At 39.1% G+C, this 25,143-nt stretch overlaps 1 protein-coding gene across 5 annotated transcripts in view; it reads left to right on the top strand.

The window, feature by feature from the left end:
- The window catches only part of kcnab2a (potassium voltage-gated channel subfamily A regulatory beta subunit 2a), a 285,811-nt gene that overhangs the window by 235,625 nt on the left and 25,043 nt on the right, over window positions 1-25,143 (top strand). For all 5 annotated transcript variants that reach the window (XM_078557934.1, XM_078557932.1, XM_078557933.1 and 2 more), the window contains 5 exons: window positions 2,082-2,126; window positions 3,675-3,719; window positions 5,614-5,657; window positions 6,268-6,354; window positions 24,337-24,422. In XM_078557934.1, coding sequence (XP_078414060.1) covers window positions 2,082-2,126; window positions 3,675-3,719; window positions 5,614-5,657; window positions 6,268-6,354; window positions 24,337-24,422 — 307 coding nt within the window. The remainder of the gene's footprint in view (window positions 1-2,081; window positions 2,127-3,674; window positions 3,720-5,613; window positions 5,658-6,267; window positions 6,355-24,336; window positions 24,423-25,143) is intronic.

Raw genomic sequence — 25,143 nt, 5'->3', positions numbered from 1 at the left:
CTCCTCAGATACTGAAGCAGTTCATTTCCAAATGCAGCAAGACCTGGACAATATCCAGGCTCAGGCTGACAAGTGGCAAGCACCATTTGCGCCACATAAGTGAAAGCCAATGACCATCTCCAACAAGAGAGAATCTAACTTTCGCCCCTTGACATTCAATGACATTACCATCACTGAATCTGCCACTATCAACATCCTGAGGGTTACCATTGACCAGAAACTGAACTGGACTAGCCATATAAATACTGTGGCCACAAGAACAGGTCAGAGGCTAGGAATCCTGCAGCAAGTAACTCACCTCCTGACTCCCTAAACCCTGTCCACCATCTACAAGGCATAAGTCAGCTGTGTAATGGAATACTCTTCAGTTGCCTGGAATGTGTAGCTCCAACAGTACTTAAGAACTTGACACCATCCAGGACAAAGCAGCCCGCTTGATTGGCACCCCTTCCACAAATATTCACTTCTTCCACCACTGTCGAACAGTGGGAGCAGTGTGTACCATTTACAAGATGTACTGCAGAAACTCACTAAGGCTCCTTAGGCAGCACCTTACAAACCCACGACTGCTACCATCTAGAAGGACAAGGGCAGCAGATACATGGGAACACCACCGCCTGGAAGTTCCCCGCCAAGCCGCTTATCATCCTGACTTGGAAATATATCGCTGTCTCTTCACTATCACTGGGTCAAAATCCTGGAACTCCCTCCCTAACAGCTTTGTGGGTGTACCTACACTACATGGATTGCAGCAGTTTAAGAAGGCAGCTCACCCCACCGCCTTCTGATGGGCAATAAATGCTGGCCGAGCATCACATCCTGTAAATGAATTTTAAAAACTACCATCAACCAGAGTGCAGTCCTTGCACATCCATCCCCCCTCCCCCCACACCACCACCCCATCCCAACGTGCCTCAGCTGTAAGTCAGCCCTTGCCCTGACACTGCCGCACTGTCAGCTGGCCAGGAAAATGTAACTTGCCTGTGCCCTTGCCTGAATGCGCAGTACCTCAACCTTGAAGTCCAACAGGCGACCCTCAGGAGCAACATTAGTGTGCACTCACCTCCGAGTTCCCCTCGAGATGCAGCTCGCCAGGTGCACGCCTTATAAATGTTGTTATGAAACATGTCGGCATGCAAACACATCGACATGCTTGGATGATTCAGCATGGGGGGATGATTCCAGCGAGCTGGGCTTATACTGATATGCAGATGTATTACAATGAAGTTCCTGATGTGCGTTGACAGGTGGAGCGGGCGATTGCAAATTGGTTTCAGACGGCACGAAAGCAATTTTTGGCCTTCCCACATATTGTCTGCTCACGCCAACGCCAGACGGAAAATTCCGTCCAATGTCTTTGGCAGTGGAACAGTGTAAATGAGAAAATCTTGGGAGAAAATTTTGAGGGAAGTTGACTTTTTTTCTCCAGTCCCCAAACAGAGTTATACTCTGTTAATTACAGTTTGCTAACTTATTTAAAGTTATACTAGGTAACTTAGGTGGTGTGTTGTATACTTGAAGATTTGAGTAAAGAATTCCTGCTTTGTACTTCATATAATTCATCTTAAATACCTTTAGATTAAATAAACTTATTATGATTAAGGAGAATAAGAGATAGAAGTGAAGATGGAAAGAAGGTAAGAGTTAATGGAAATACTGACGGGGAAAAATTGGAAGAAGAAGGGTAAAAAAGGAAAAGCTTGGCCCACTAAATAGATCGTTAAAACAAGGCTGTCTGCCACATGGTGTAAAGAGTGTTAATATTGTATGTTATATTCCAGACAACCAATCTTTACACACTTTTATAGGTGTTTATTTACAAAGTTGTACATTACAAGCATGCACCTCCCAACCCAAGAACCATAGTTTCATTCTGGGACGCAAGTGAATTCCAGTTAATGTCCACCACCTGCATCCCATTAAACACAATTAACACACAATTAACCTTGTCAAGCAGAATATTGTCTGATCATAAGTAAAGGAAGGTAGTATGATCTTATGTACTGTACATGAGACACAATCTGGATTCAACTGTTAATGTAATATGTGTTTAACGTCGCTATTTTTTTTCTTTTCCCCAGGGCAGAAATTGTATTGGGAAGCATCATCAAGAAGAAAGGATGGAGGTAATTTTCATTTGTTAGTTTGAAGTTCTGAGAGTACACTGAAATGTACCTAAGAATACTAGTATGAAATTACCTTGTCGATCACTGGTTAAGACTTCATGAACTAATATATTTTTAGCATAAATGTCATATGATTAAAAATATCTATTGATAGTTCAAATTGGAACAGGGTGAGATAAGGTGAGCAATAGTTACCTCAATATGGATATGCATGTACACCCCCATTTATTGTTTGTAATCGGAGAACAAATGTATCATCAATGCTTTTACAAAGTTAAATGACCTTCAAATACAAAATCTGTTTCTAAACATATTTGAGATTGTAATCCACCATGTTGTATTGAATGTGTGTTCTATTTGAAAGACTTCAACCTTTTATTTCCTCTTGTAGAGAGTATGCCAACAATGTTCCCATTCAGTAGTAGAAAGGGAATAGCCCATCTCCTTTGACAGATCAACATTACCTTTCAGCCTTTTCACCATATGCTGCAAATTCTTCTCCTTGAGGATCTCTTGAACTTCATTGGTGTCTGTGATGAGGACCACATAATTTACTGATGTACTCCAGAGTTATCCAGAGCAGTCACTTAGTGATATTTTTTTTTTCACCTTGCGCTACTGCTTCCCTCCACATATTCCCTGCATCTTTATCAACCTGCCACAGCATCTTTTTTTAAACTCTCGGTCTGTTACCTTTTCACTCAAGGGTTTTGCAGTGACCCCATTCAGATATTCCTGTTGTTACCTTTTGGTTAATACTGCAGTGCTACAACCTCCTTTTGATAACAGTTTGAAAAACTTATGCTGCTTTGTGAATGATTTCAAAACATGAAAGCTATAAAGTGGTGCATGAATTGTATCATTTTGTAAATATTGTATTTCAACAAATATTTTTAAAAGATACAGCACATAAATGCCTAAACAGTGAGTTTTGTTGAATACTGCTATATTGTTTTGTGACTTGCACTTCACATGGTGGATTTCTAGCCATACAGAGTAGATGCCGCCCACAGACCAGGCATTTTCCTGAAAGAACCAGGTAAATAAGAAAAGGAATCACCTTGCTCTGGCCTGTTGCACCTCCCTGTAGCTGGTTACATTGGCAAAGGCCTTGAAACACAATGGCTCACCACATCTCAGCCAAGCCACGTGCAGGAAGCTACAAAACTGAAGTGCAAAACGTGACTTAAAAGAATAAAGATTATAGTCAGAACTATTTGTGACAAACAACTAATATGCTTCTAATAACTTCCTCTGCATTATTTTAGAAGGTTAATGTCTGAGCTAAAATAGCAGAGAGGAGTTTGATATTTTAAGCACTTGTATGAGACCAGGACCAATAAGAATCTCTACTCTCTGAAGGAAACGGTTGATGTATTTATTTTTCCACAATTAAACTCAAATTGTCTGGTATGTTTTGGAGGTGAATTAAAGAGTACTTTATTCTCATTGTCTTAACTTATTAGTCATGCAGTATGGTACATAAAACTTGAATAGTCAAATTAACCAAGCCCTTTGTCAACACCATGTCTTGTTTTCTCTTCACAGACGGTCCAGCCTTGTCATTACCACTAAAATTTTCTGGGGTGGAAAGTATGTAACCCAATATTTACTTTTTTAATGATTAAATGATTAAGCAATTGTTTTTAAAGAAATGTAATTAATGAGCTATTACCGTGCTCTTAGTTAATGAAGACAGCCTACAGCTGTCTTACAGGACCAGAAGGGCACAGGTTCAATCCCCAAGTATACTGAATTAGCTGAACTTAATTAGGGGACTGCAATTTGACACCGATAAACTCAAAAAAAATTCAACTAAGGTTCCATACCCTCATGTAAGGGAATAGGATTGGGCTTGGCTTGAAGAATCAGCACCTGTGCTCGTGAAATTCCTTTAGAAGGAGGAAAAATTGTAATTCCTAAGATTTGACCATTGAGGTTGTCGGTAACTCTCTCAATAATTTTATCAAAAAATAAACTGATATCTTGTTTTCTAACTAAAGATGCTTGTTTGTCAAGGAATATCTAGAGACTTTGGATCAGTGCCTATCTATGTAGGTGTGCGAGCTATTTACGCACATACAGTTATATGGCACTTTTAACATTGCAAAAATGTCCCAGGGCACTTCACAGATGTTAGGCCTTATGTTCTGCCTTTAATTATGTCTTCCTCCCTGTGAAGAAACCCTATTCCTTCATTTAGTCCCTTCCATGCAGCTAAATTTGCAGTGCTGTCCAGTACATTTTGAACTGGCACTCCCAATGACTCCCAAGCTTATTGGTTGAGTGTAGTCAAAACAGCTGAGTCCCAGATTTGATTCCTTGATTCCTGGTCTTTGCCAAGTTAGCAAATCTGAGCTGGAATGATAGTAAGGACACCAATGACATTGGGGTATTAAGGCAAAAAAAAAGTTGGTTTCCTTTACCTCGCCACTGTCATTGTTGAATTAGCTACTGGCACCAATTATGAAGATTCTCTGATGAATAATGGTAAAATTATCAAAGTACTGAAGAGGTACTGGCAACAGTTCAGTCATTACATACCTTCAGGAGGGAATGGAGAAGATTAACAAAAAAAACATCTTAATATGAAATTATGGTTGCTTTATTATTTTGGGGCTCAGTATATGAGTTTGAATGGAAAGCACATCTATGACATGTAAGATGCATGTGACTGAAAATTGCTTGCAATTACTGAGGAACACAATACTCACATCTTTTACTCTTTGAAGCCTTCTGTCTTGACACACTACAGTTTTCACCAGATTTATAATCTGGAGTTAGATGGACAACTAAAGGTCAGGCTCCAGGCAGAGTGGAAAACCTGAAGCCCCAGGGGTAACTTTTGTGAATGCAGGCACATATCAGGAAATTGTTGGTTCACACCCCATAATTTTGCATCACTTCATTTTAATGCACAGAATATTGTAAGAAACATGCCTGTAATTTCTGTATAAGCACCCCCAGCAGGTGAAGCTTTGCACTGGGAGCACACATTGATAACATCTACCCTGTAGATGAACAAATGTGAAGCATTTGTAGATCTGACTGTATTCTTGTCCTGGTTTGGTCATTTGCTTTGTAATTCTCCCCTTGCAGTACTGTTACCACTCAAGGAATTTAAACTATCCAACTTTTATTACCACATGCTAAGTGCTGTTTGATGGTGTACTACTAGATACCCTTGCACCTAGTGCTCCTGATTTGGTCACAGAGGATGTCTCAACATCAGAATCATAAATCCATATTTTCATAGTCAGGCTTACTGATCTTTGTGGCTCAGTGCAACAGAGCTTACAAAAGAAAAATGCTTCCAAACATAGGCCTACTATTTCTGCAACCCTGCTTTTGCATGATCATGTCCTCATCAATGAAGTAACTTACTCTGTATTATTTGGACATGTAATCTAACCTGGATTAACCACACTTATTACTGAAAATTGACCCTCAAATAATGCCATGCTTGTCATTTGTGCTTCCCGTGCAGGGCGGAGACTGAGCGAGGACTCTCTCGGAAGCACATTATAGAAGGTAGGACACTACATTAGTACAAAAATTGCTGCTGTTAATGATTGCTATTTTCAATGATTGGTTAATGCCTACATTAAAATGTGGAACGTTTATTTGATGGAAGCACATTTAAAGCTTTATTATAACATCACTGACAATAATTCCTACCTTGTTGACACCTACAGTAATAAATAGAATTTTGAATCTTCATTAAGACAGAAATCACCATGTCCTTGACCAGGAAAAAGTGGAAGAAATCCAGTTTAGGCAGGGTGAAGATAGCATTTTCTTTATCAGGAATGCAGGCACAGATAACAAATTTAGTGTTGCAGCATGCGAAACATGTATGCCTTTTCTTCAGCCTTAACTTGGCCAACAGAAGAAGATGTTGTCAGTCTCTGGTTTCGAAGAAAATACATTCAGTATGCAAGGCCCACCATTCTATTAACCCACTTCTGCAAATTATAAATTCTCATAGGAAAATAAACCTGCAAAATAATTGATTTGTTCTTTTACTTTAAAGCACTAATTACAGTTTTTACTCTTCTTCCATGTAAAATTCTGAGCAGGGCAGGCTTTATGAGATTGTCAAACTGATCTTTTAATGGATGTATGTGTTTTGCTTTTGCAGGACTGAAGGCTTCCCTTGAGAGATTGCAATTGGAGTATGTGGATGTGGTATTTGCTAACAGGCCAGATCCAAACACACCTATGGAAGGTGAGTTTCATTGCATAAGTGGGGCGCTATCACTATCTTTTTATGCACAGGTTTTTAAATGCACTCATTTACTATCTTCTTCCCCATCCCCACTCCCTCCCAGAAACATCCGCTACACTAAAGACTCAAGAAATAAAAATTGACACACCTTTACACCTATTAGTGGACTATTTACTAATCGCTAAGCTGAAGTTACCTTTCTATTGGGAAAATATTTGCAGGGCTCATTTGACTGATCATTTAAGGTGCAAGTATAGATGTAAAGGATTAATTAATAGTGCACATGAACTTACCTACATGGAAGTAATTTCCATCGCCACATTCCTAGCTTTCTCCCCTTTCAGTGCTTTGTCTCTGAAGTATAGATTCTTGTTGAAATACAATTCCACAGGTAGCAGTAGTCCTCGAATACCCTTTCCATACATCACTTGACTGAGCGACATCCTTGTTTCTCTTCAATAGCTCAGTGTCACTGGGCCCAATTGTCGCACCCCAACTACTGGCCTGTCTGAGATCAGCTAACTCATCATGGAGCAGTATTCAAGCCAGATATGATCTGGTTTTTATAAGTTATTCAATGGCTGCAAATTCGAAAACTTGTGTGCTTGTTTCCACCAACCACTGTGAAGTTTGAGCTGTATAAGTTTAATTTAGCTGACTCTTCATTCAGACTTTAGTTAGCAGTTTGAATAATCTAGATAATTCACTGGAGCATCAGGAAATGGTGGCATGCAGTGAGCACGTGTAAATTTTATCCCATACCATGGTTTTGTTAACTGATTTTATTAACTTAATTGTGGGAGCATGTCCACACCCTCCCTCATAGATGGGGGAGAAAGTTGTTTCTGGGCTACTGTCATGTGCATCCTAACAGAGACTTGATAGAAGTTGCCCACCTGGACCCTTCGTTGCATGAATTGTCCAAGAGACCTGTTTAAGAAACAATATTGTTTAAGGAAAGCAATTTCCTACCAAATAAAAGCCGGGAATACAACATATTCTGTTATTTATTTTTGCGAATGCTAGTTTGTTAAGCTAAAAGAACAGGACCCTTTTTGTACCGTTTATATTTACTTTTAATGCAAAATCTTTAAAATTGGGTGCCATGGTGTGGTCAAGTCTAGTACTTCCACATCTAATGCCTGGGTTCAGATGCAACAGAGTGCATATAAAGGGTCTGTAAGTGAAATATTTGGTCAACCTTAGTGGACTAATGGGACATAATGGTGCATTGGCTATGAATGTCCCTGGTGAAATGATATTTAGACAATTTACTGGACAAGGTCCACCACACAAAACTTACAATAATTTGGTACTAATTGGCTCGCAAGTAGCAATTTCATTCAAAGAGTCCCTGGATGGCTGGTGTAGGAAATGGTCAAATGTCACATTGGTTTAATAAAGGGATTCTTCTGAAGTGGGGAAGAGGCAGATTGTTGGATCAGGTGGCAGGTGCTTTGCTGTGCATCAACATTTCTTGACCATGCTCATGGGGTGCTTGATGTTGGGACTAAAATGGAAAATACTCCATTTGTCAGAGCTGACATTACCCTCATTTTAATGAGCAGAATTCTTGCAAAAATGTTGGTAAACGCTGGTAGATGAGTGCATCAGATGTCCATTATGATTTTATGATGATATCTGTTAATGAGTTCATTAACACAAGACACTTACTCCAGTGGCAATCCAAGGTCCACCGTCATGATACTTCATGCTCCCTTTTCTTTTGCTAGTGTGATGCCACAAAACATGTAATTATTTCTCTTGTGTGTGACATCATCACCAGATAAAATGACAGGTGCGTTTGTCTCTTTCTACTGGCACACCCACTCTTGAGGATCAGTTCATGTTGAAAGCAATTGGAAAATGTGACATTAAGCCTCAAAAGTTTCAGTACATCCAAGCTCTATTGAAATTATCTGACATGTGGTTTTGGAATCAGGTCTTGCACCTCTGTCCTTATATCATCATTTATTAAAGAAGGAAAGCTTAGCTGATCTCAGCTCGGGCAGTATTTACAACACTACAATCTTCATGTTTCTGTACCGGGTAGGGAAAATGTCAACCAGAGTTCCCACTCATGATCATTACTTTTCAATCTAAGTTATGAATAATGTGTATGGATGTTAGATGAAAATAGGATCAGGCTTGGTTGTGATACTATGCATAGTTGAATATCCTGCTATCACTCACCTCTCATTAAGGCACCACATCCCACTATGGACAATTGTGTGCCTATCATTGTACCAGGCGCTTAGTTCTAATGACATAACTAGATTTCTGCTGAAATCACATTACCTGCTAGATTTTTTGCAGGTTGTTTTTGTTCTATGTTCCTTCTCATAATTTAATATGCACTATATATATATATAGAAATAAAGCTGTATTGGATGACTTCTAATTCTGTATGTTAAACACATCACTCAGCAAAATGCTAATACCACTTTAAATTGTCGGGATCATCCAAAGAATTCTTGTAGTGAAAGTCCTTCACAATTCGTTACAGAAATGCTCTTGTTACAACCAAGCTAGTAATGGTAAAAGTGACTAAAGATGATAGTGCTTGTGGCATCACCATTAGTCTGTATGGTGTAAGATATGTTAAGTGGTTTATAAAACAATGTCCCTTTTGTAGCCCTACATAAACTGTATATGCGCCTGGCTGTACGGATGCTCTAAGCTAATTTTCAATGGATGCCTGTCAAAGATTCAAACTTTAAGCCTACAATCCTGATGTTGTTATTGCAGATACAATTTCAAGTGGAATTACAACTGCATCTTTCAGCTGATAATAGGCAGTAGAATTCACGGGTGTGAAAATACAGTTTGGTGTGGAAGTTCGGTTGCATGGCGCTAGCTCGCATATTTGTGATTTTTTATTTGCAGATTTGTAAGATGTCTTGTATATTTTACAAAGATGACATTGGCTGTGTGTGTGTTGCAAGTCTGTTCACCTTGGGTTTCATATTTCGTATTTTCACACTCCCCCCTTGAAAAATAGTGTGAAGTAATGGAAGGATTCACAGGCCAATTTAACAGCCTGACGTGAATGCTCCTCTAACACAAAAACAGAGTTACCTGGAAAAACTCAACAGGTCTGGCAGCATCGGTGGAAAAGAAAACAGTTGACGTTTCGAGTCCTCACGACCCTTCGGCAGATCGCTCCTCTCATGGCTACAATCATCTTTATGACAGCCACTGGGGGAATGTTGGGGGTAGAGGCTTTGGAGTTCGTTCAGTACTATGTGTAGTAGGGTGGGCTGTACAACGAAATGGGTGAGGGGACATCCCAACTCAAGTATCTTGCTGGATATCACCCAGACTTGAGAGCTGAAGGTCTATTTGCCAGGACTGTCTGAAGCGGAGTTCAAATCCTGTAACTTCTGAGTCAGGTGGGAACGCTAATAACGCTGTTTCACTTAACTTAACTTACTCTTCCTAAAACCAGGAATGAAAGACTGATTTATTAACATCAGCTGTTCAGTGTAATCTCTTGATGAAAAGCTTCTTGTCCAATACTTAGAAGTCATCACTACAAAAGTCATCACTACAAAACGCTTCTGCCACCAGTATAATATAACAGCTCAGACAGCTGTCAAAAATACCCAGTACTGAAATCCAGGTAACAACACTGATCTTCTTTGCAAGCAATTTTTATCATTTACAGTTTTAGATTTTCGCCATTTCTATGTGATCCATTTGAGTCTTTCGTTTGTAATTTGTATCACCTGCTATCATATAGTTTTTCTCAACTGTCCTGATTACAGCCCTTGAACATTCACTGTTACATCTTTTAGTACATGATTCCCTAAGATTAAGAGCTCCACAGTGGAAAAAACAGTATTCAGTTATATAGATGTGATCTCAAGCCTGCATTGAGTTAGCTGATGTCAAAGATATAAAAAAAGTGAGCATCAAAGTTCTAAACAGTAACCGTCAGGAGACAATTGGATTATGGAGGAGATAGGAAAGCCCATCTTGTCCTCGTCCGAAGTCCATCCACTGTTGCATTCCAGCAAGGGTCAATAGATAGTGATCACGAGCAGGTGCCCTGGATGACTGTTGTTTTCCTCCTCCCGAACCCAAGGGCCATTAATCAAATCTGGGACCACTTTAGCTGTTTAACTCAGATGCTCAGTTGATAAACTTGTTCCATTAGGGAGCTAGTTAGAATACTTACTTACATGTTCTTTCCCTTGCAGTGCACTGATGTTCATAGCACCCTCGCCTTTGAATCAGAGGGTTGTGGGTTCATGTCCCACTCCCGGAAACCAAGAACTGTGATTGTACTCGAAAGAGTTGCAATCTGTGACTGTTAATAACTCGAAAGAGTTTGAAGCTGTGAACTTGATTGCTGTCTCATCCAAAGTGTACGATTTTTGGACTACAACCCTCCTGTACTAGTTAGGCCAGAGGGGTAGGGTTTTGGGAAATTTGTCATAAGGCTGCTTAATAATAATGTGGCACTTAATATAGTGCCTTTAAGTATTTCAAGATGCTCTACAAGGACAGTGTGAGGAATTAACACCAAACAATGATTCTAGAAGGAGTTGAATATGTGGATTTTCAGGAGGTTTTTGAAAGTGCAAGATTCAGAGAGGTGCAACATACACTCTAATTTTTGTGCACACAAGCAATTTGTAAGTACATGGAACGTTTTAAATTTTTTGCACACAACATAGGCGGGGCCTGCATTGGAACTTCTGGGTTGCTATGCAGCTGCGCAACTTAGAGGAAATATTGGAAAGATGACAAGCCTTAGGCAAAGAAGCCCAGGTTGCAGGTGTGTGACTGATACCAGTGGTAGTGTGACAAGCACACAGACCAGAGCTAGAAGAGCATAGGGGTGCAAGCTGGGACGTTGGGCCAATTTAATTATATAGCATTATTTTTGGAACAATTTGACAGTCCTCCTCAAGCTTCTTATATGTGTCAGTTGAATCCAAATCTAGTACTGTGGCTGATATTTTTCCTACTGCCGCACCTACCATACTACTCATCCACTGAACCCAGTTTATGCTACATTTCACCTCTGCAGTTGATTTTGCCAAATAGTTTGATTGGTATTGCGTTTAAAATCTAGCCTATGTAGGTAAACAAAAGGGATACTGTCTTTTTAAACTGAAAATTTTCATACCTGATAGAATGCATTATTTTTATTTTGTTCATAGTGTATTTGAGCCTTTACAAGTTGGATGTATTTTATAATGAATGTATATGTTTCTAATAAGGCATTTCATTTGGGCTACTGTTTTCTGAACTGGGAAGTCGTGTGTATATGTATGTATATATAGAATTTACTCATGCCTCTCCCGTGCCCTAAATTCTGCAATGTAATGTGCCTTCAGCTGTAAACTCTGGTTTTCTTAAATCTTCTTTTATTACCAGGGGATCCATTTAGTTCTTCAAAGTCAAGAACATTCATCATTGAAGGTACACAGTACCCAAGAAATGAGTATTAATACGTAGCTGTCTCTGAGGCATTTTATGGGACAGATTGTTCGTTCACTCTGCTCCTACTTCCTCTCCTTCCACCCACAGAAGTAACTTCCCCATAAAATGCAAGTTACCTGACTTATAAAAACATCTTGCAAGTAAATAAAAATGATTCTGTCCTACCCTTTTGCTTCTTTTTTTTTGAACATGTTTCTTCATTTTTGAACGCCTATTCCTCATTCCTGAAACTTGCATGATGCCCAATTGCCAATCCATTAGGTCTCAGCACTTTAATTGAATTTCCATTCACTACGTGCTTTCAGGTTTGCCAGCATTTCACTTTGAATTCCTGTCATTCTGTGAATGGTAGGGCAGTGTATAGTAATGTTACATGGAGAGAATGAACCTATTCTTCAAAAGTTAACTGCTTACTTTAGTTTTATAGAAGTCTTGTTCTTAATTTTGTTTGAAATTAAATTGTATGTCTCATCCTACCTGAGTGTTTGCTTTGGCTGTTTTTTTAATTAAATGTTTGCGAGATGGTGCCAATTCATTTTATTTTCTCTCGCCTTTGTGAACTATTTTCCCCTCATTTCCTTGTTGCTGAATTTTTTTATGTTGGTGCTATGAGCAATGTGTACTAAGTAGGCTGTTATGACTTTTAATCCTAATAAATATAAATCAATATATTACTAAAATGAATATTATGAAGGGTAGCAGACAGCCTTCCCATTTCCCATTTGCTGAATGACACATGTCTGCAGAAGTAGAATGGGGATGGAGGAGGCTGTCGCAACTGTATCTAAACTTGGGTAAGTATGAAACCACAAAACTGAAACCTGTTCTTCTGGTCACTTTGATTAAGCAGCAGGAAGTTTAGTTCTATTTCATTTAAGATCTCATGATTTCCACCCCCAACTTCCCTTCCCCTTATCCACCACCACTGCCATCACCCCCGCCCTGCCCCGACCTTGCCCTAACCCTCCCCTAACCCCTCACCCTCACCAGAATCCAGAATGAGTTGTGTGTACTGGTGTGGAGCCGTTAGATGTCACTGGCACACTACCTCAAAAAAGTGGTTTAATGGTTTATGCGTGCAGTGAGCACATGTTTCTTAGTCCATCCTTCCACTTTCCCATAGCTTACACAGTCAGGAAATCGCACATTGATTTTTGTGTTTTGAGAACTGAGTTAAATCAAATAGACCCCATCTTAGATAAAATAAGGGGAGTCCTAAAATGATCAGAGCAACTGGTAAATATGAAACCTGCAACCTTATTAACCCCTTCACCGGCCTGGCAAGCATCTACTAGTGTGAATGTTATGATAGATGCAGTGGAATCCTCTTAAGAGCAATTGTAAATTGTCAGTTACCTGAAACAGGACTTGGATGTTAAGAAAGGTTTTAACTTGATTACTTTTGGTAATCAATATTTTCTGCAGTGCCAATTACCTGTTCTTTGATCTGGCTAATGGAGCTTTACTACGCTAATTGAAGTGTTAACAATATGCTCTAGAGATGTTGAGTGTTGATAATTAAACATATCCCCATTCCAATAGTGTGAAACATAAGATCTGTAACTAAAGTCAAATCTGTGTAGAAGTTAAATAAAGGTGAAAAAAAATAAAATTTCAACATAAGATTGAAATTTAGGTGTTCATACAAGATTATATTTCAATAAATAGAAATGGTTTCATACACTGGGAGAAATAAGTTTATCATACTGAGAATTTGATACAAATTGTATTGATCTTTTGTAAGTTCCACTGTATTTTGTAATGTTATGTGGATGCCATTCAAATCTAAGTATAAGTTTGTATCATCCTAAATAAATTTTCTTCAAGCCTATAAATAGATTTGTGGCAATGAAGGGGTTAAGCAGTTGTTAAATGGTAATCATTTTACCTGGGAGCACTGGGCCACTTTTATTTAAGAGGATGACACGTTGTGGCCCTGCTGGTTTGGTGAGATTACCTTGTGAGCAGCTGAGCCATTTGACTCGTGAAGTGCTGGGTCCAGTCCCAAGTCTAGCTGAGTCAGCTGACCTTAGTCAGGGCCTAATAATTGACATCAGCATCACTGGGTTAGGGAGGGGAAAATCAGCTGGGATTCCACTCCTGCTTGCTGTTTAGTAGCTCCTGCTAGAAAATATGGGGTAAAAACAGCATCAAGCTCAATTGTGATGCTTGCTGCAGTTGAATATTTTCTCCATGGGTCACATGTGAAGATGGCAATGTGGGTGAGATGGCAGAAAGACAGGGCCTGTGAAACTGTACTCCACCAAGGAGTTGGCACCTTCCAGAGAAAAGGGCAGGGAAGATGATTTTTTTAAAAGGCTGTGTAGGTTAATGTAAGCCAGAGACTTGAAAAACATTTTATTTCCAAACACAAATTTTGAGGGTGCTAACTAATAGAATTGCAGCAAATTTGAGATGTGTCAAATTAAATGTTGTAATCACAGCCTAATTTTACCATTAGAGCTTAATTCAGGGCATGACATGTTAATGCCTGCCCAGCCATCTGTGGCTGTGCATACAGTTAGTTACATTGCTGAAAGTGACCATTTAGTGCAGGTTTCACTGTGCATTAGTAATTGATTATTGCAAGCCCTACCATAGGTTAATTTTAGTGATAGACTGGTACTATTTTTCAGCTAAGCTAGTCCTGGTTTAAAATCTTGCTAGGTGTTGTAGTCGCCATTGCCAAACCACTGACAACTGTCACTCCTCATTTAGACTCCATATGGATTTGCTTCAAGATCTAATATAAGGAATTGTTCAACTACCTTGCAACAGCTTGATTCTGTTCACAAGGCTGAAGGGGTGAGAGTAACAATGGGGGAATGTACACATCAGGTTGATTCACATTTGTACATTTGAGGTACCTTCCGTTTCAGAACATTGAAACCAAAGTGCAAAAGGAACACGAGTCTTGAGGGAAGCACATTCAGTGAGATGCTTTGTTTTCTCTATAAGCCCAGTTGGGGTTTGGGTGGCAGTGTTAACATAATATGATATCATTATGCTAAACTTGAAGGTGTCTCCTGGGTTTGCATTAAGACAATACAACTGAATAAAGTTAAGAAATACAAAGTGAAACAGTGAAATCCTTTACATGGCACTGAACAGTAGAGCTGAGATAAAGGAGAATAACTGTAGACTGGAATAAAGGTAATGCATGTGATCAAAGTTGGGCAATAGTGATCAAAGCATAGACAGGTTCAATGTAAGAACAGAATAACAGAGTCAATAAGGATGTTGTAATTGAAAACGACAAAGGTCTGCAAGGTAAGAAGGTAACTGGTCCAAATTAAGTGGGTAACAATGTCAGCAAAAGGCCAGATCAGCAGTGGGAAATCTTCAAATATCAAATTGATCAAGTGCAGAATAACAATATTTCTACAAGGAATAATGGAGTTTATCAAAGAATCAAGCTCCATTACATTAAATACAATTAAACTGAGGCTTAAAATGGAGGCATATGATAAAGTTGAGTCTTGACAATACTGAAGATAATCGTGAGGAATACAAAAAGCATAGTAGGAGATGATAAGTGAGATTAGCAGGGCTGAAGAGGAATCAAGGCCAACATCCAGATTTGGTAAAGGCATGCCTTGAAGAAATAACTATAGGTAAAGGGAATGTTATGTATATACAGTATATGGATTTCCAGAAGGTGTCCAGTAGTGTCACATGGGAAGTTTGTTAGAAAAACCCAGAAATTTGATATGAGAAAACATAGCAGTATGGATACCAAGTTGGCTGGCTGATAGGAACAAGAAGTTAGGTAAATGGGTGTTGTTCAGATTGAAGAAGTATTGTACCCCAGGGGTTAGTGCTAAGTGAACTTCAGTCCTTGCTATATATTGATGATTTGGGTATGTGGATGTAAAACTCAAAATTTGCCAATCCTACTTTGGTGTTATCACCAATCAGTGAGGTCAGTAAGAGTTCAGGAAGGCAAAGCAGAATGGGAAAATAAGATGAAATTTAATGTGCGTGAGGTGATACATTTTGGAAGAGGAAACAAATAATCACCGCGTTTAAACTTTTATTTATTGTATGCAAGAGTAAAGTAACTATGAATTTGTCCTAAACAGCAGTTAGAGAAAAAGGTTTGAATTTATATAGTACCTTTCATAACCTAAGGATATCCCAAAGCCTTACAGTCAATTAAGTATTTTTTTGAACTGTAGTTATTGTTATAATGTAGGAATCGCAGCCACAGTTAAGAGTACAGTTAGGTTTTGGGAACCCAATGATAGTTTGAACATTAAAACAATGGAGAGCATACATGACGTGTTCAGGGATGTGCTAGTTACAAGGAGAAGTTTAAGGTATTAGGACCATTTTCACTAGAGCGGAGAAGGACAAGAGGAGATTTAGTTGAAGTTTTTAAAATTTTGCAGTTTTCATAGAGTGAATAGAGAGAGACTATATCCCTGGGTGGACTAAGTCACCAATGAGAGGTATCAGTTTGAAATGATCACTAAGAAAATGAGAAAGATTAAGAGGAATTTCTTAACACAGTGGTTTGTTGGAACATGGGATGCTTTGTCACCGGGAGTGGATGAGGCAGAGATCATTGCATCTTTTAAGGGAAACTTACATAGATATTTGAAGTAGAAGAGACAGAGCTTTCGGGAGAGTGCTACCCAATGGGATTTGATTTGGGTTGTTCTAACAAAGAGCTAGCACAGGCACAATAGAGCAAATGGCCTATTTGTGCAATCATATAATGCAGCACACAAGGAGGCCATTCAACCCATCATGCCTGTGCAGCAATGGAAGGAATGGTCTTTTTTGTAGGAACATAATCATACCGCACAAAAGGAGGCCATTCTGCCCATCATATCTGTGCTTGCTCTTTGAAAAGCTATCCATTTAATCCCACTCTCCTGCTTTTTCCCTATAACCCTGCAAAATTTTCCTTTTCAAATATATATATATATATATATATACACAGTTCACTTTTGTGAGCTGAAAACCTATGTGGTTCTATTTAAACTTGTGCAGTGAGGATGCAGCATTGTGACCAGATGAGAGCTTTGGTAGCTGCACCTCTGTACAATCGTGTAAAGTACACGTCTAATAACATTCGTACCAGTCGATCACTAATTGTTTTGGTCCTAGCCTTTGTGTTTTGTTAAAGCCTTGACTTTCCTTTCCGATTGATTAAAATGAAAGCCTGCTAAACTACTTAATGCATCACCTGTAAAGTAGCAGCCCTGTCAGAATTACTGCTGAATTATTTGTGCTTTTGTCTATAGTGCATGTTTAGCATTTTCAACCTTTGTCTTTTTCTCCTTTTATCTTTGGCCTCTATGTGCCTGTGCATAATTTTACGGAAAAGCTGCATGATGACAGATTGGGCTGAGAAGCCTTGGTGGGATTATAGATTGTTTTTTGGAGCTCTTTTTTTTAAAAAAATCTTTTATTCCGCAAGTGTGGCAATAAAAATTAAGATGTGCCTTGCAAGCAATGTATTCATGTAACAGGGCCAGGCAGCTTGGAGGGATGGAGGAAAAGGAAAGGGAGGAAAAAATTGGCCAATCTATCTTCTGAACTTATTAATAAAATGTTTTTTTTAATATTAATGCTGCAAACTACTCTGAGCCCTTCTGATTGTCTGGTGGATTCAGGTCTAAGCATTCAGTTTTGTGCCATTTTACTGATTGGTGTATTTAAACCAACCCCCTCTATCCAATTGACTAAATTCTGTAGGCTCTACTCAGTATGAGAACTGTTTGTCCCTTATTGTTGGCCTACATGAGACAATAGAAACTTTTGAGGACTGCAGTAACATTTGTTTTGCACCAAAATATTACATAGGGATAAATTTATTTCCTATAATTCACTGGCCAGGGAATAGTATTATAAGTTTTTTTTTGTGTTAGTGTATATTACCACATTAAACTACTGGTTATGGTAGGTTGCGAGCAACCATTTTATTCCCCCATTTTCTAATGTTCATGTCCCAAAGCTCCACCCCATGATATGAATAGGGAGCTCTCTCCTCTGCTCTTATTTTTGGAACATCATGGTGTTGCATACGGAAGAATTCTGGAGAAAATATCTACCCAAGTTTGTCTTGTACAGGCAGCTATAGAGCATAAAACACTAAGGGTGGAGAGCCAAGAAGTGCCAGTGAGTGGACAGGGAACTCCTTTTAAAATAGTTAAGACAATTCAGCAAAATTCACTTTCTATTCAAATGAATTTTAAGGGTATCAAGAGTGGAATGTAGTCAATTCATATCGAACCATTTCTAACTCGGTGAAGGGAAGTGAACTTTAGATGTTCATTTTAATATTAATTGTTTATGGAAACAAATCAAGTATCAGTTAATATATTGTAAGAAATACAGCTAGAAAATCTTGTTGGATTATATATCTGTTTTAAAATCCATCCATCCTTTTGTCCTTATATTTTAAAAAACAGACCATGTTAAATAAATTTATAGATGTATGCATAATGATCTTTCAAGTGCTCAGTAAGTGGCTTAGTATCTATTGGCAACAAGGATGAGAAATCAGCTGGGGTTTCCACTCCGGATCAACAGCAATCCCTGTTGCAGTCCACGTTAGGGAACATTAACCCTGCAGTTGGATAGCCTGTTCATATTGCTAAGGCTGACACATGAAGAATGGCCACTCAGTCAGAAATATATCAGAAGGAGCAGCAAGCAGCTACTCAGGAGTAGCAAGAAGTCGATGCTTTCAGGAAATAAATGGAGAAAATTATCAAGGAGAGTAAAGATTTTAGGGGTAATAAAAACAGAAGACGCTGGAAATACTCAGCAGACCAGGCAGCATCTTTGCAGAGAAACAGAGTTAACATTTCAGGTCTGTGACCTTTCATCAGAAATAGATTCATGTAAGTTCTGATGAAAGGTCATCAACCTGAAATGTCAACTCTGTTTCTCTCCAAAGATGTAGTCTGATCTGTTGAGTATTTCTAACATTTTCTGTTTTTATTTCAGATTTCCAGCATCTGCTGTAATTAGCTTTTGTATTAAAGATTTTAGGGTGTTTCTGATCAATGCAGTTTGGGTGTGAATGCTTAGCACACTTGGACCACATTCTTGTCTCTGATGTTTCAGCCCAGTCTCGACACATTTAAATTGTGCATACTGGAATTTAGTATACAACAGCACAGATTGGAAGCTTTCCCTTGAGAATTTATACATGGTTATATCTACAGTGGATTTGACATTCAGATTTTCTTAAACATCATTCTTGTGTCCTTGTAGTCTCGCATATATTGTCAAATCATTTGTTAATTTCTTGTTTGTTTGTGTGTAGTTTGCTTCATGCCCTCATTTTCCCAATGATTTCACACTGAAGACTTCACACCAAGCTTAATCTCCTGTGGGAGACATCCTTTCACAGTTACAGTTGGATAATGCCACTTTGTGTTTGTGTTTGGCTGTTCACGAGATAGCCTTTTTTTCCGCAAAGGGGTATGATGGACATTTTTCTCCTGTAAAGTGGTTTTTCACCAGCCAGAATTAGGGAAAGCTTGGATTTTCCCACAACTACCATTCCCAGTGGGGCTCAATAAAGTAGCTGACAAGGGGCACTCTTATCTGGAACATAGGGACTTGTGCTATGTTCTTGTGACCTTGCTCTTCAGTACCACTGCAATTGGTAAAGCCATCTGAATAAAGATAAACAGAAAATGTTAAAAATACACGGTTAGCCTGTCAGCATCTGAAAAGAGAAAATTCAGGTTAATTCAGAACCTTTGTCCATTCTCAGAGACTAACGGACTTGCTATTTATTTACAGCGTACACAACTTTTGCTTTATCATATCAATTATGCGACTGTTAGTAAAGATGAATATCTTTCTTAGCAATCAGCTAACTATAAAGAGAGCCTGAGTGATGAGGTACAAATGCCCTTCAAATAACAACATTCAAAAATTGTATTGTCCCTGCTCCTTAATTTAGAAAGAAGAAGTTGAATTTACGTATTGCCTTTGATTCCTACAGTATGTCTGAAAGCACTTCCCAGCCAATTTTGAAGTGCAGCCAGTTATGTAGCAAGCGCGGCAGCCGATTTGCACACTGAAGCTCCTAAAGCAGCAATGAGATGAAGCACCTATTGATCTATTTTGGTGTGAGTTGGAGGATGAATGTTGACTTGAATACTAGGAGAACTCTCCTTTAATCAAAAAAGGGATATTTTTGCTCATCTGTACAGACAACTGTCACACTGGTTTAACAGCTCATCCAAATGATGGCATCTCAAACAATGCAACACAGCACTCACATGTCAGTATAAGTTGTGTGCTCAACTTTAGAGGTGAAAAAAAAGCAGATCTTTTCTGTTGCCAGTCATGGCAAATTCGACAAGTTTACATTGGAATTGGTAACACATTCACATAACTTGTGCATGATAATCTGACTCCACTAAGGTCAATGTAAAAGTTATACTCAATCTTCTTTGGACAAGTTTGCCCAGACAGTTAGGTGGGGTGGTCCATAAGAACTCAAATCAAGTGCAATCCACCTAACAAAGCACACGTTTTGTCAGCCCACATGAAAAGGCACCGACAACAGCTGTGGAAAAGTCTGCTGTCCAAGCTATTCCCATCCTCCTGTTTTTGAATTTTTTGGGCTCTGTAAAATTGGAGAAACCCACTCACTTTTATAAAAGAAATTACCATGAAACATTTCTCCGGACATTATTTCGTTACCATGACTTCACAGAACTGGACAAAGAAAAATACTCCCTGAAAAATGTACGTTACTGATTTAGCTGTAATTGCCAAGTGCAAATCAATCACCCTGGTTTAAAAAAAGTGATCTTCTTTGCTATATCACACCCTTGAAATGAAACAGTTCCTTATTAACCATAAATATTTTGCTGATGTTGACAATATAACAGAAAAAAGATGACACACGTGGCTATGAAGAGGTAGAATTGGAAAACTAGAGAACGAGCAAATTGCGTAAGAAATGATCAAAATGCAAGACAAGCAATTTATAAGTACTGTAACATTAGCCATTAAATGTAAGTTACCATTATGAGTCCCTGCAGTGTAAGATTGCTAACTTAATGTCAAATTTGTAGTTTTACATCATGGACGCCTGCGTACTAGTTTAATTGGAACTTCCTCAGTTCATTTCATTCACCCTGAAAGTCAGCAGTTGAGGAGACATTCAGCCAAGTGGTGCAGTCCAAGACTCAGAAGTGAAAAATCACTAAGGTTCCCGTCCTTGATTGCTGTCCATTGACTCTTTACTGGATCGTGTATATGTATGCACGTATAAGGATGTCAGAGTTGCACTTGGCTGTGATGTCTCTTGTGAGCAGTATTCACTGCCTAGATTCAAATTTGGGCAAGGTGAAAGATGGTGCCTGTGAAACCATATAGCAGCGATTTGAGAGAGGTAGAGAGAAAAATGAGGGGAGAATGCTGCAGTCCAAAGGTATATTGAGTGGAAGAAACCTATGGCAATCAAATTTGCAATAAAGAAGATAATTTCTTCCCTTTTTCATCATGATTTATCTCATGCACATCATGCCACAAAGAAAAATTGCTACAAAAAAGCAATTGTGTTTGAGCCAATGATCTGACTTGAATGTGCTTTTTTTTACATCTTTCTGCAAACAGTTCAAAAAGGAAAAATGTGGTTAAGCAATTGAATGTTCAATCCCAATCTGTAGCATAATTCAGCTTCAAGTTCTAGCAACATTTTTAATCCCCTTATTTAAATTCTAATTTTGCTATGCCATTGCTGTTTACGATTGTGCACCTGGACTGTGCTATAGTGCAATGATTCTCAGAGTCATTTGTGGTCTGACTCTTCATCTCAAAGCAAATTTGATGCAGCTCTGTGTCTCTGAGCTTCCATTTATGAGTTGCCTATCTCTGGAATATTGGTCAAATTGAGATCCAGTGTGGTTCCTCTTTTTCTTCACCTTCAGCAAAAAAGACAAGGAAGTATCATCACGGAATATTATTAGTCAGTACTATCAAGAAGTATTGTTAGGGAATATTATGAGGCAAGACTATTTGGCAGTGCTGTTAGGTAACTGGTTTAATCTAGCATTCATAGAACAAACTTCATTTTTGTTTCTCTTCCTATAGGAATGCTCCTGTCCTTCATGCAGTAACTGCCCTTGGATAATGCACACCATTTAAAAAGTAATGTTAGAGCAGTGACAGGTTTAGACCTCCAGTCCATCACTCTTTGTTGCAGTGCTCATGTAGCCCTTAAAAAAAACTTAATCTAAGGGGAAAAAACTGACCTGCATTTGTATAGCACCTTTCATGTCCTAGGATGTCCCAGAGTCAATTAATCATTTTTAAATTGCCACTTCTATAAGGCAAGCGCAACAGCCAATTTGTGCACAGCAAGGTCCACAAACAGCAATGTGGTGAATGACCAGTCGGTCTGCTTTGGGCAACATTGGTTGAGGGATAAATGTTGGTTAGGGCACTGGGAATACTCTCCTGCTCGTCAAATAGTGCCATAGAAAGTTTCTGCATTCACCTGAGATGGTAGACCAGGCTGCAGGTTAACATCTCATCTAAAAGACTGCACCTACATTGAAATGCCTACCTAGATTTTATTCTGAAACCTTGGAATTTTTTTGGATTCATTCACAGGATTTGGATGCCACTGGCAAAGCCAACATTTATTACTCATCCCTAACTTCCCTTGAGAAGGTGGTGATGAGCTGCCTTCTTGAACTGCTGCAGTCCATGTGGTGATGGTGCTTCCATAATGCTGTTAGGTAGGAACTTCCAGGAATTTAACCCAGCGACGATGAAAGAACAGATACATTTGCAAGTCATGATGATGTGACTTGGAGGGGCACTTAGAAGTCATGGTGTTTCCATGCACCTGTTGCCCTTGCCATAGATGGTAGAAGTCACAGGTTTAGGAGGTGCTGTCAAAGAAACTTTGGGGAGTTTCTGCAGTGCATTTTGTAGATGATACACAATGATGAATAAACCTTGAATTCATGGCCTGTTGCCTCAGTGACAAGACTACTACCATTGAGTCAAGGCTGACATTTTACACGGCATTGTGGACCTTTTTGAGATTTTATGATTTACAGTGGTGTAGTGAGTTGAAACCCACAGCATCCATGCTTTCCTCTTTGTTGGCAAAACGATGAGGGAACATTCACTGTTTGCCTTTTCCATTCTTTTAGAATCACTAAGCTGATTGAGAATTTTTGATCCCAGAGTCCTTTTTTCTGATTCTCTCCTCATAAAGCAGGCTGCATTCTGAAGATATCAAAAATGGAATTAAAAATGATTAAGCAATGTTTTTTTAAAAATTGTTTGATTTGCTGATACAAAGATGAGGGGCACAAGTGCTGGGAATGGAACATTTTACCGTTTTTTTAAATTCATTCATGGGATGTGAGCATCACTGACTGAGCCACCATTTATTACCCACCTTGAGAACTGAGTGGCTTGCTAGGCCATTTCAGAGTGCATTTAATAGTCAACCACATTGCTGTGGGTCTGGAGTCACATGTAGGCCAAACTAGGTAAGGACGGCAGATTTAGTGAACCACTTGGATTTTTACGACAATTGTTTCATGGCCATCATTAGACTTCTAGTTCCAGTTTTCTTATTGAATTCAAATTCCACTATCTGCCATGGTGGGATTCAAACCCAGGTCCCCTGACCTGAGTCTCTGATTACTAGTCTGGTGACAATGTCACTACACCAGATCAGGTATAGCAACAGTTATTCTGGCCAAGCAAACTGCCTCAGGTTTAACCTCAGAAGAGCACTCTGTACTGAATTTATGTGGCAATTTTCCATTTCCCGCACCAGTGGCTTCATTGAGATTACCAATTTACCATTAGTTTTGCACTTTGTGCCTCTGCCCAATAGGAACCAGACTGAATTTGAATCCCAGACCTAAGAAGTGAAAGGCCAGTGTCTACCCCACAGCAGACCCTAGTATAGGAGAGTTTTTTTAATAACAAGAATCTGTCAGTGTTCTGTGATCAAAATCTGCAGTAGTGAAATCTGCATTAGTTAAAGACTTTGATTTGAACTGACTATAGTTTTACCAGGCATTCCGTTGTGAAATCTATTGTAGGTAGGCCTTCAAAAAGGGGATGTTGTCTCTTGAGTCGATCCTCAGACAAACAAGCATTTTTCTCATATTAATACTTAACATGGCACTATTTATCAGCTTTATTCAGTATTGTACACACATTCTCCATTGTCTTTTGTCTGATGGAGAAAAGACAGAAAATTTGGCTCATTCCTCCTTTTAATTTTCTTTCCCATTTTTTTCACACATTTACCCAAGAGCATCACAATCATCATACAAGCTCCTCCCTCATTTACTTTACTAATCCAGCAATACGAAGGAATTCTGAGGGAAAGTAAAAGGTCAGAATGCCTCATGATTCCACTGTTGCGAGACGGATGTACACTGCTTGCAAGATGTCTTGCGGCAAAAAGACCCCTGTTGTGAAACCAGTAGCAAAATACATGCATAGTGTGGAGCAGCCATAATATGCCATTTTAAAAAAAAATTGCTTTTTCTCTCCTGACAGAAACTGTGAGAGCTATGACACATGTAATTAACCAAGGAATGGCCATGTACTGGGGCACCTCGCGATGGAGTGCGATGGAGATCATGGTAAGAGCAGTAAAGGAGCTTGAGTTCAGCACAATTAATTCTTTCGTATTTTTCAGAAACAGTTTTGGGTAACCCATCAAACCAGCACCACTGCTGACTGGGCACTTGTAAATATTCAAAACATTCAATTAGTATGTTGAGCAAAGTATGTTGTATCCAAAGAAGCGACTTATATCCAAGATCCTTCACTCAGTGGGCTTCCAGCCTAAACTGAGTCACTGTCGCGAATACTGACCAGGGTCAGCTTCTCCTCAAAAGAGAGCTTGTTTTGTACCGTACTATCCTATTGCAACTGGGTCAGGTGGCTGTACAGTACTGGGCAATCCTACAACGATTGTGTAGTATTGGACTTTTTAAAAAGTTTGTTCATCACTGCCCAGACCAGCATTTATTATCCAGCCCTAGTTCAGAGGCATTTAAGAGTCAACCTGATTGCTGTGGGTCTGGAGTCACATGTAGTCAGATGAGGTAAAGACAGCTGATTTCCTTCCCTAAAGGACATTTTACAAGTCATCATTAGACTTTTTAATTCCAGATTTTTATTGAATTCAAATTCCACCATCTGCCGTGGCGGGAATCAAACCCGGGTGCCCAGAGCATTACCCTGGGTCTCTGGATTACTAGCCCAGCGACAATACCAGTACGCCATCACCTCCCCGATTTATCCTATTTCATGTGGAACAGGTTTTTGTACAGTACCAGACCATTCTATTGCAATTGT

Source organism: Cetorhinus maximus, chromosome 15 (genome assembly GCF_964194155.1).
Source record: "Cetorhinus maximus chromosome 15, sCetMax3.hap1.1, whole genome shotgun sequence".
In the NCBI taxonomy this organism is placed as follows: domain Eukaryota; kingdom Metazoa; phylum Chordata; class Chondrichthyes; order Lamniformes; family Cetorhinidae; genus Cetorhinus; species Cetorhinus maximus.
Note: the sequence above shows the minus strand (reverse complement) of the source record. Positions and strands in the feature narration are given on the sequence as shown.